At 37.6% G+C, this 10,881-nt stretch overlaps 1 protein-coding gene across 1 annotated transcript; it reads left to right on the top strand.

The window, feature by feature from the left end:
- Window positions 1–572: 572 nt before the first annotated feature.
- c15h3orf52 (chromosome 15 C3orf52 homolog) lies at window positions 573–9,703 on the top strand. Its single transcript, XM_086036766.1, has 7 exons — window positions 573–922; window positions 1,964–2,044; window positions 2,343–2,408; window positions 2,741–2,873; window positions 4,120–4,280; window positions 5,104–5,174; window positions 6,038–9,703. Exons 1-7 carry the CDS (start codon window positions 860–862, stop codon window positions 6,219–6,221), a joined length of 759 nt encoding a protein of 252 aa, XP_085892892.1. The 5' UTR covers window positions 573–859; the 3' UTR covers window positions 6,222–9,703.
- The last annotated feature ends 1,178 nt before the right edge of the window (window positions 9,704–10,881 follow it).

Genomic DNA, 10,881 nt, shown 5'->3' with positions numbered 1-10,881 from the left:
GTCTGTAACGTGGAAAAACCATTCACGTAAAAAGTAAGATAAATGGACATAAGTGTTTTTCACAAGACAGCGACAATCCACTATGTACTGCTGTGTAATATGGGGGCCGGAATCGAATCCATGACCTCCGAACTGTGAGGCGAACATGCGAACCAGTCGAACACCATGACTCCTAATTATACATACCATATTACTATTCACGTAGTAATTGATTGAAACAACTTTTTTTTTTTTTTCCTCAATACATTAACTGTTTATAGACAAAGTTGAGATTAGCATTTTGGCTTGGCCCTCGGCAAGTGTTCCAGTTTCTCATGAGACCCCTTTGCAAAATTAACTGCCCACCCCTGATGTATAGCTACAGTCCAGTAGTAGTTGACGATACGGAATAATTTGCGGCAATAAAGGTTAGACTGTTTTTTCTCTTTATAAATCATGGACTTAGCAAACAACAAACAAGCCTGAAGTTAAAAAGATTGAGCAAAAAATCTAAATAAAAATCAAAAACCGTCATATTACGCTTTGCATATAAACACGTTCAACTTCCGGAAAGGTGACCAATCAGAGCGCTCAGGTGTGTTGGGTGACAACACGGTGACCGAAACCTGCTCCCTGGCTCTCACCTGGCTGTCATTCGTCTAAAGTTGGTGATTCGGTGCAACGTGTTTCTCGTCGAGGTTCGAAACCTCTTGGCGTCTTCTTAGTCGGAACAGAGCCTAAGAGTTTTTGTACTTTCCTTTTATCTTTCGGCTTAGACGTTTACGGCCACTGGCGGAAATTTCGGTTTCATAGTAGTCGATACATTTCCGGGTTCAAATTCGTGTTTGTTTTTTGTTTTTTTCACCACTATTTGGGCAACATGAACGTGGACGTTGAGATGCAAGCCGTTAAAACGAACGGGACCAACGCCGTGGGACGTTTGGTGAGTAATTGCTTATTTATTTTCCAAAAAGTGCACAGAATGCACAAGCATAACACTTAAGCGCACTTCCAATCTCATAAAACGCACATGACGTCATCGTGTATCCAGTGTGATACTGCTGTATAATTGCAGTTTATTAATAAACGTCTCATTAGTGGCTTTTGCTGCAAAACAATGTCCTATATGATAATAGTAATAATAATAATTAAAACAAAACAAAAGGAGACTAGATTAAAGAGTTAATCTTATGATAAAAAGTATTATTTGAGAATAAAAAGTTGTCAACTTGTCATTCATAATTTTTATGAGATTTAAGTGGAAAATATGACTTATCTCTCAAATATACATGTTTATTTAAAAAATACGTACATACTTATTCACTTAACAATTCTGACAATCTTGAAACTACAACTTTTTATCTAGAAAACATGAATATTCTTGTAATATACTACAATTAAAAAAAAAAAAAGTATATATATATATATATATATATATATATATATACATTTCAGTATTACAATATAATGTTATTCTCAAATGTTATACAACTTTAATGTTATAATACTACAACTCAATTAAGACTTTGATCTTAAAATGTCTTTACTATTGCCTCAAATGTCTTACTAATGCCTCAAACATTATTTATGTTTTCAGAAAACAAGAGAAAAAAACAAAACAAATTCACCAAACAAAGTGAGCCCGTTTGCTTTGGTTCGAATATTTTCAGATTAGTGTGACCTAAATTTTTAGCCAGCAATTTGTGACAGTAAATTCAAAATGACTTTAGCAAACATGCTTTTAGGATAAAAATTCATTTCCTTTTTATTAGCGTTTATTCTTGAAAATGTCCGTTTGTTGCGAACCAGCCAGTGTTGTATAACATGGCGTCGTAGATACAACTCAAGTGTCATTTTCAAAAATGATTTGTTAGGATAAGCGGTTTGGATAATGGATGGATGGATTTGAAATGTAAAAAGACATGAACTATATAAGAACAAAACACTTCAATTTGACATATATTCTGTGTGTGTGTGATGCCAGGTGACTACAGGCAACGGTGACAATCACGCCTACAGATGCTGCGACACAGGTGACGAGGGAAGCATGCTGCTGAGCTCTCAGGTGGGCCGGACACAAGAAGTTGTCATATTTACAGGAAGTTGTCACATACAGGAAGTGGCCCAGTATAGGAAGTGGTCCCATACGGCAAGTATCCCCCCACGCTGAGAAATTTCACATGAACTGTGCAGCAGATGTTTTTTTTTGCGTGTTAAGACACATGATTCACCACGCTGACCAAAAATGACTTTTGTCATTTCAAAGAAAAGGGCGGTGCTTTGAAAGGAAGTGTGGTGTGTGTGTGTGTGTGTGTGTGTGTGTGTATATATACATATGTATAGACGTGTGTGTTTTGTTTCAGAACGGTCACAACGGCGAGGCGATGCCTTCAGGATGTGTGGCACCTGAGGTATTCTCAGTTTCTAAGGTTTGACTTCTATTCATTTCTGTATAATTATCCGTCAATCTGACTGTCTGTGCGTCCAACTGTCCCTCCTTCTTATAGGAACTGTGGTGGCTATTTTTCACATTCTCAGAGTACCAAATGTTTATGATGTTTAGATGTTTCACCATGGCGTGCCAAAGTGTGTTTCCTGGTAATAGATTCTAGTGGCAAACAGCAGCATTACCGCTCAGAATTAAAATGATAGCAGAATTGTAATAGTTTCAATTCAGTTTGGTATAAAATGTGCTTAAATGTGCATTTATTTGTTGCAAGTGTGCTGAGGTATTGGTGAAAGGTGTCTGTGCTTTTGTCAGGAGAGCGCGGCGTGTAAGGCGAAGCGGGAGCTGAGCGAGGCGGTGTGCGGCAAAGTGCGCCTGTGGATGCTGCTCGTCTTGCTGGCCGTCGTCATTGTCGTCGTCATCTTCATCTCGCTGGCCGTGTGCTCAGGTAACTCCCCAAAAGGCAAACTCAAACATCTCCATTTTATCTTCAACTTCTTCATGCGAAATCTCATGAGAGTTGGGCTGCGGAAACATCCGAAGCAGAGCTGGGGTCATTAAAAATGTCCATGTTTTAATGTTATTGTTTCAAATTGAATTATAGTAAAATACAATTTTTTATATATATATATATATATATATATATATATATATATATATATATATATATATATATATATATATAATGTAATATAATGTAATTTCTTTCATTTATTATTTGCAATAAAAATAGCCAATAATATATTTTTTATAATGTGAAAGATGTCAATTGATCTGGTAAATTGTGTTTTTTACTTTTTTTTTTTTTTTTTTTACAGTAAATAAATTAACCAAAGTTTTGATTTTAAAAAAATAATCTAAATGTGTATATAATTGTTTCATTTACTTATACTGTATTTGTAGTTTGTTATTTACAATAAATTGATTTTCCATATTTACATCATGGTATATATTTAAGTAATTGTAAAATTGTTTATTATCATGTTATTGTTATTTACAAAAAACGAATTAACCACTTATTCAAAAATACTAATAAAATATGTTAAGATATTACTGTATTACTGTGTTTTAAAAAAATATTTTATTGTATATATATTTTTTATAATAAATGAATTAACAATTTTGGAATAGATGTAATTTGAAGCAGTACAGAGAATAGATGGATGGATTGTAAAGTGTATCTGTAATATTGTTTACTACATTTTAAATGTATTATTTACATAGAATAAATAAATCAATTATTCAACAATAATAATAATAATGCACAATGTCAAATATATAAAACCCTTGACAAAATATATCTTTATGTGATATAAAATTTCCAAACTGCTCAGAGTGCGGTATATGTAAAAAGTTTTGAAAAAAGATTTGTTTTATTTCCAATAAATTAACCAAATATATGATTAAATAGAAAACATTTTTAAATGAATACGTACAATTTTTCAAATATTTTGATTTGGTACTTCAATTGACCTGTTATTTAATGACATACATAAATAAAACATGAATAAACACATTTGAATGAACCAATGCTAGGAAAGGAAAAAAATGTGATGCCGCCACAGAAGGTTGCCAGTGATGGCAGAGAGCAAATGAGTGAGGCTAACCATAGAACAGGACATGGAACTTGCCTTTCAGTGAAATCTGAACAATAACTGGATGTCGGGCGTGTGACGCGTTCCCCCCCCGCGCAGCCATTCACGAGGACCCCGACGAGAAGTTCAACCGGTCGTCGTTCCGAGTTGCTCGTCTCTTCAACGGCAGCTTCAGTCTGCCGGGCCTCAACTTCACCGCGGACCTCCTGAGCCTTTCGTCCAATCAGAGCCGAGCACTCGCCAGCGACCTGCAATGCAAGGTGAGCCTACCACCAAAACATTTGAATTTTTTCAAACTTTTTTTACTCCCCACCCCCAGGCTTGGAGTTTAGTTACCCACTAGGGTAACGTCCAAACGTTCTGTATGACATAAAAATGTAATGATAAAACTTCAAAATGTCATAACTGAGCTACAACCTTCATTTGAATTTACATACTATTAGTAATATTTCATTATTTTATTCATTGAATAATGCTGTGTTATGTGATTGAGAAACATTTAGATTATTCTACGTAATTTTATTGGATGTATACAAATATTTCATGCTCATAGAATGATTTTTGTTAAAGTGGTGGTAAAAGTATTAAGTACCGTGGTAAAGAAACTCAAGTAATAAAAGGCAAATAAAAGTACAAATATAAATGTATAATGACAAACATAACTAAAGAAATAACTATATTTGTTGGTAATTTAATTGTTTTAATTACTTAACACGCAAACATAGAGACGTAGAAAATGAAAATTAAATGAAAAACAAAAACTCCATCAAAGTGACGTAAATTTAATTGTACTGTTATACAGTATGCTTCTAATTTATTCAATTAATACCATTGCATTATTTTAGCAGAATTATTGATCGACATCCAAACTTTGTTGTACATTATTTTGGTTAGTTGACGATTTTGTTCTTTGGCGTTCAGACTTTTTCGAAAGGAATTTCTCATTTTCCTTAACCTGAGCACTTGAGACTTGCTCGATCGGCTTTAGCGCTATGCTCGGAATGCGCTGGCGAGCCGTTTGAGCCTTGCGTGTATGTTGGCGTGTCCCGACCTGATGACCTCCTCTCCTCCTCTCCTTCGAAGCTGTCAGACGTGTACAGATCCTCCCCGGCGCTTGGACGCTACTTCTCCAAAGCGGAAATTTACGCTCTCCGGTAAGCATGGCATCTCGCCGCCACCCACACCGGTTACCTCCATGTACCAGTGACCTCACTGGGGAGATTTTCAAACTATTGCCGTAGTCATCGCTCTAACAAAACAAGTATCCATTTTGCAGTGACTATAAACCTTAAAACCAGAAGTTTTAAGGTCAAAGTTGGTAGATGGAAACGCTAACGGAAGCCCATTTAAAATGATAGGCGGACCAACCTATAGGAGATTACTATTTGGTCCGGCTGGACAAAAAGGCGGTAGAGATGGACGGCGCCTGCAGACGGAAGGCTAATAAACGGACCGGGAAATTTTAGTATAATGCCCAGCTGTGCTTAAAACATCGGCGACTTGAACACAAGCAGTAGCAACACATGCGGACGGGGCATGGTCAACAATGCACAGGGGCATTTATGGGGCATATATTCTTTATCCTCTGTGAAGTGCGGCGATCATTGCTGACTGCAACTTTCTGAGCTGGCCAAAAGGAGCTGCGCAATGAAATCCTGATGAAAAAACTCTTTGATTCTTTACATTCTTTTTAATGATGTTATGACTGTATGTTTTTATAAATGCAACACAACTTTATTTGTATTAGCATAATACTGTGTAACATAATGGTTCAACCATCAAACACAACGCAAGTGTCCAGAACAACAAAACGACTTAAAGCCACTGTGACATTAGACACAGTTTGAATATTTAATAGAGTGATTCTTTCAAGTACCACGAGAGGGTACTCAACTACCACACTGAAGCTATTTCATTTTGGTCTCACAGTAGGCTTTTACTTACTAAATGCAAAACAGTGTTAATATCTTTTTCCCCAAAGCACAAGTGTCGAGCTTGTAGTCTTCTCCTTCCCCAGGAACGGCTCGGTGATCGCCGAGTACCAGCTGACGTTCGTTATGTCCGAGGAGCACCAGGAGCAGCTGAGGAGCTTCACGCTGAGCAGGGAGATGGTGTACAATGTTCTCCGGCAGTTCCTCCACAATCAGGAGGGCCGCGGCGCCTCTTTGTACATCGACCCCAATTCACTCAAGTTGTCATGAGATGGTGTCCACAGGTGGGTTTGCGTCACTTGTGGTTCTCCAAGGCGCACATGACGCCGCAAGTCCGGGGCAGCCACACAGTCACACATCTTCCAAGACCAAGTATTAGTGTGGCAATGTCATGATTCGTATTCGGGATGTCAATTAGATACGCTTGCACAGTGACACGTGGTCATTGGCAGCAGTCGGGTTGAGGTACTGCCTGCAGTGGTTGCCAGCTGATCACGGGGCAAACATGCATGACGCTCGCGTGGGTGACGGAGACTCTTCAAATCACCTGACATGCAAGTTTGTGGGTTTTAAACCCGGATCTGCTGACTGTAAGGCTGGCCTCCTCACCAATTTACATCATACTGACCATTTAAATACAAAAGAAATGAAATGAAATGAATGAATGAAAAAACACGGAAGACCATCAAAACAACTTTAATTGTATTAACAAAGCATACTGGAGTGCTTCTCGGATGTTTTGTGTTTTCTCCAAAAAATCATTTTGGTGCTCTTCAGTCGAGGGATCAGCGCAAGGGCTTCAAAAAACAGGAAACTGAGACACTCAAAATGATTCTGAATTAAAAGGCCTTTATTTTAACATGGCCAGTTGGAAAAAATGCCTACGCCTTTCGTAAGATCAGACTGAAGTTGAGGTAGAGGATTAGACTAGTGGTGTATAGTACTCACGGTTCTTCAGCTCTCTCATGGCTTCCGTGATGTACTGGTCCCTCCGCCAGTACTACAGCTCCTCCCTTGTCTGCACGTTTAATAACTATATCTTCATTTGTAAACAAATCATCTAGTTTTTTTTTTTCTTCAAAAGGTAGATTGTATGTAACTCTTCTTTTTGCTGTAAAGAGTTTAGCAACTTCATATGTCAATTTTTCATTAAAAAAAAATATTCAGGGTTGGGTTGTTGATATTGGGCACAAATATAGACTTGGTCATTTGGAAATTTAAAGAAGTCCACTTGAGTCTGAAATTCTTGGGCTTTGCTTGTTGGCGCTAATGTCCTAAAGTACTTTGGACTACACAGACATTTGAATGGGTGTGAGTTGCATATCAGATATATTGATCACTTGTTCATTTATAGAGTTTCCTGGTCTCATTGGCAAACTGGATTTTATCCCTTTTCTTTAAGATCACTTTTGTAAAAGGATATTGTAAATAATTGTATGTATTAATTGTGGTTTATTTTTAGTACGGCAGTTGTTTTGGAGTGTTGTGATTGGATATTTTGCACCAGCTGACTGCAATGTCCAGCCCACATAGACCGTGTGACCTACTTGTATAAAAACAGTACCATGCCAGTCCACTTGAGCTTGTCCCGATGAAGGCCTACCAAGGCTGAAACACTTCATTTTGAGTGCCTCAGTTTCCTGTTTTTTTTTACTTTTAATTGTATATTTGTTTTTGCTGTAAATATATGAAATCAATATATTTTACTTAAATTACTGAGTGACAAACAAGCTGATGGTGTTTTGTTGTTTTCGGGATTTGAACCCATTTCTATTCTCTGTGAGGCCGACCACTACAACTATATCCACTGTGATGCTGCTAATTAAAGATATTTTAAGTAATAAAAATAGTTGCTCGTTTTCCCAGGATATATGTGAAATTCTCTATCTGAACCACTGGTGTTTCTAATAATTTGGAGACCTCACTTCAATACAAGTCTCTCAGAGCCGATTAGATTGTGCAGGCGTACCTAATGAAATGGCCTAGGAGTGTATGGGACTGGGTGTTTGCAGTCACATTTGAGTTGCAGGTGGGATCACTCTAATGTAAAACACGAGTATTATTGTCTTTGTCAAGGCAAATTGTGTGTATATTTTACAGAATCATTTTTTTAATGATGTTAACTGGTGAGTGTTTGCAAGAACGACCTGGAGGAAATGGATAATGATCCCTCTTTTTGTTGTAAAACGGTTTACATTTTATCAGCCTTCCGGTGTCTTTCTATGTGTGAACAATAGAGGGCGCACATGTTCCTCCTGCACTGTTTTCCGACGCCTCTCGTCAGGCAAGATCCATGCTTGCGCAATCAGGCATGCCCGCTGCCAGTCAGCGACTGCCTCCTGAGAGTTGACACGAGTTTAGCGTAGCTAAATGTCCGAAATATAAACCAGTCGGGGTTCGTGTGCGCATTCATGCTCTTGTCCGCTTCAGCCTGTGTAAGTGGGGAAGCGATCACCACGGTATTTTTGATTTTGTGGTGGTAATCAAGATGAGATCACGTTTGTCAATAAATCCAAACTATTGGGCAGAACACTTTTACGCTTTCACAGGTTGAAGTGGACAAGAGTAGTAATGAGCATTTGCATTTTGGTGGCGACCAGTTGCCGTTTTAGACAACAGAACTGACAAAGCGAGCAATATTACCATCTTGCCTCCTTCCTGTGACGTAGACCGCTGAGATCGAAAAAATAACAAGCCGAGCTCCAAAAGGCGGCGGGCCAATTTGTCGTAAATCTAATCACAAAAAAGCCCTTAAATCACTAGAGTCTTTTGGCCGGGGGCATTTTAGTACATTTTAGCATTTAGTCATTTTTACATGCAAACCTATTATATAAGTGCCAATGTTAAGCTCATCCAAGTGTCTTTAACCAAGTATTTTCTCGATTTAGCATTACGCTTTGAATATCTTCCGGGTGGGGCGAAATCGTGAAGAAGGCCGATATGATGTCATCAAGCCACTTTTCTGACCTGCTGGCTGTGAAGTGTGCTCGTCTCGTCGTGGTTTTTCTTGTGATTAATTTCGTTTCTTCTTTAATTGAACAATAAAATCGAGCGACCCTTACTTACCGACAGCTTGTCATCGTCATTTTATAAGTCTGAAGACGCTGCCGCTGGACTAGCGACGTCACAGACGGACTGGGTCAAGTTTTCAGCATCTTTTTTGAGGCCTTTTCATTACGTTTTTACCATAATAATCATTGGAAGTGCATTATTTGTACTTGTTCTCATTCTTAAAAAAGTTTTGGGGGTAACTTTTTTTCGTGTCCCTTACACTTTAAATCCCCATTTTGTGAGATTGTTGTTGTTTTTTAATCACAAAATGTAGACTTCCATTCCTGTCCAGTGAATAACATGTTAAGTCCACATTTTGTGAGATTTTTTCAAAAAATGTCAATTTACATATTATTTCAGTCCAATGAATAACATACAAAGTTCATGTTGTAAGATTTTATATTACAAAAAAAAACCTGACAAAATGCAGGCATGCATGTTCTTCCCGTACAATAAATACATGATAAGTCCACATTTTGTGAGAATTTACTTTATATAAAAGGATTTGTATTGGCTGATGTGAGACTTTCTTTCCCATCAACATGTTTATCAGTGCTGCTAAGTGGATTAAACTTATTTGTGCCAAAATGTTGTGAACAAACACCCTGACACTATTTTGTGTTTTTTAATCTAATTACCTCATCGCTATCCAGATCAACTAAGGTTGTCCTTGGCACTTCCATTAAAGACCCTGTATTTGCTGAGTGTGTTTGGCTTTTTCTTTTTTCGCGACTAGTAGAGGAAATGGAGATCAGTACATTATACAAATATCAATTACAACAACACCTACATTTCACAGAGAAGATGCTAACTTAATAGGATGCAACTGAAAATACTAGCACAGTGGCTAATGACTAGCCTTCTTTAAAATTCTCTTCACTTTTTACACTACATATGAGGAAGCATTTGTTACCAAACACTCCTTTAAAATAAATTGAAAAATAGTTGAACAAACTATATGCCGGCTTTTGATTTCAAAACCAGTTATCGATCAACTTGTTGTGTATATGTGTTCATTTAACGCAATCATACATTTATACGGGTTCGCAGTCGTAACGGCCCTCCGAAGGACACCAAAACTATGATGTTGTCCACCACAAACAACGAGTTTGACACCCCGGATGTAGAACAACTAAATGCTCTACCACTAGATGGCAGTCAGTGCAGTTAATTTTTAAATTACTTGTCGTGCATGTTACCACGTAAAAAAAATACTGTGCATACATATAATATATACAAAATGTATACAGTATACTGTACTGTGGTATCATCTCCCTCGTGCAACTGGCTCCACCTTCCAACCGCAGACCTCTTGCTTTGTCTCACAGCAAAGTGATAATACATTTTGAGAAAGAGCGAAAAAGAGGAACAAGGTCTACTTCATTATCCTCGCATTAAAAAAAATAATTCTTTATTACTTTTATGTTCCATAATGTACAATTGTTTTTGGATGCCTGTAGTGTGTGTGTTAGGGTTAGTGTAATCCTGTATTTTATTACTTGTTAACTATTAGTTTTTTTTTTGCATGTGCAAACCATGCATGTACCAGCCGGTGGCAGAATTTGGTTTGGGGATCAATGTGACAGTTCTACAGTTGCACATTTGCTGACATTATTATGTCACAAAGTAATGCCACGAGTCTTTAAGTAGTCACTTATAGCAGACTATTATACTTGATATAGTAATGCGTTAGATTACTAGTTACTCAAAATGGTAGCCACCACAAAATGACAGCCTTTAATGCGTAGAGCGCTACTGGCATTATTGGTTACTAGAATATGTTTTATAAGTACAAAAACCTATTTTTCAAACAGGCGCCTGTCCCTAAAATAGGGGCCGGGTGTTGCTCAAAGGTACTTCAACAGCAGCCAGGAAGCAT

The sequence above is a fragment of the Filicampus tigris genome, chromosome 7 (genome assembly GCF_054856515.1).
Source record: "Filicampus tigris isolate MCC_2025a chromosome 7, RoL_Ftig_1.0, whole genome shotgun sequence".
NCBI classification, from domain to species: domain Eukaryota; kingdom Metazoa; phylum Chordata; class Actinopteri; order Syngnathiformes; family Syngnathidae; genus Filicampus; species Filicampus tigris.
The sequence above is the reverse complement of the archived record's forward strand: the minus strand, read 5'-3'. Positions and strand labels throughout refer to the sequence as shown.

Bases quoted from the DNA above. Each gene is read 5' to 3' on its own strand.
- c15h3orf52 (XM_086036766.1), top strand. From the start codon at position 860: ATGAACGTGGACGTTGAGATGCAAGCCGTTAAAACGAACGGGACCAAC. The intron at 2,045-2,342 runs GTGGGCCGGACA...GTTTTGTTTCAG, and splicing joins GCATGCTGCTGAGCTCTCAG to AACGGTCACAACGGCGAGGC. The intron at 4,281-5,103 runs GTGAGCCTACCA...TCTCCTTCGAAG, and splicing joins CCAGCGACCTGCAATGCAAG to CTGTCAGACGTGTACAGATC.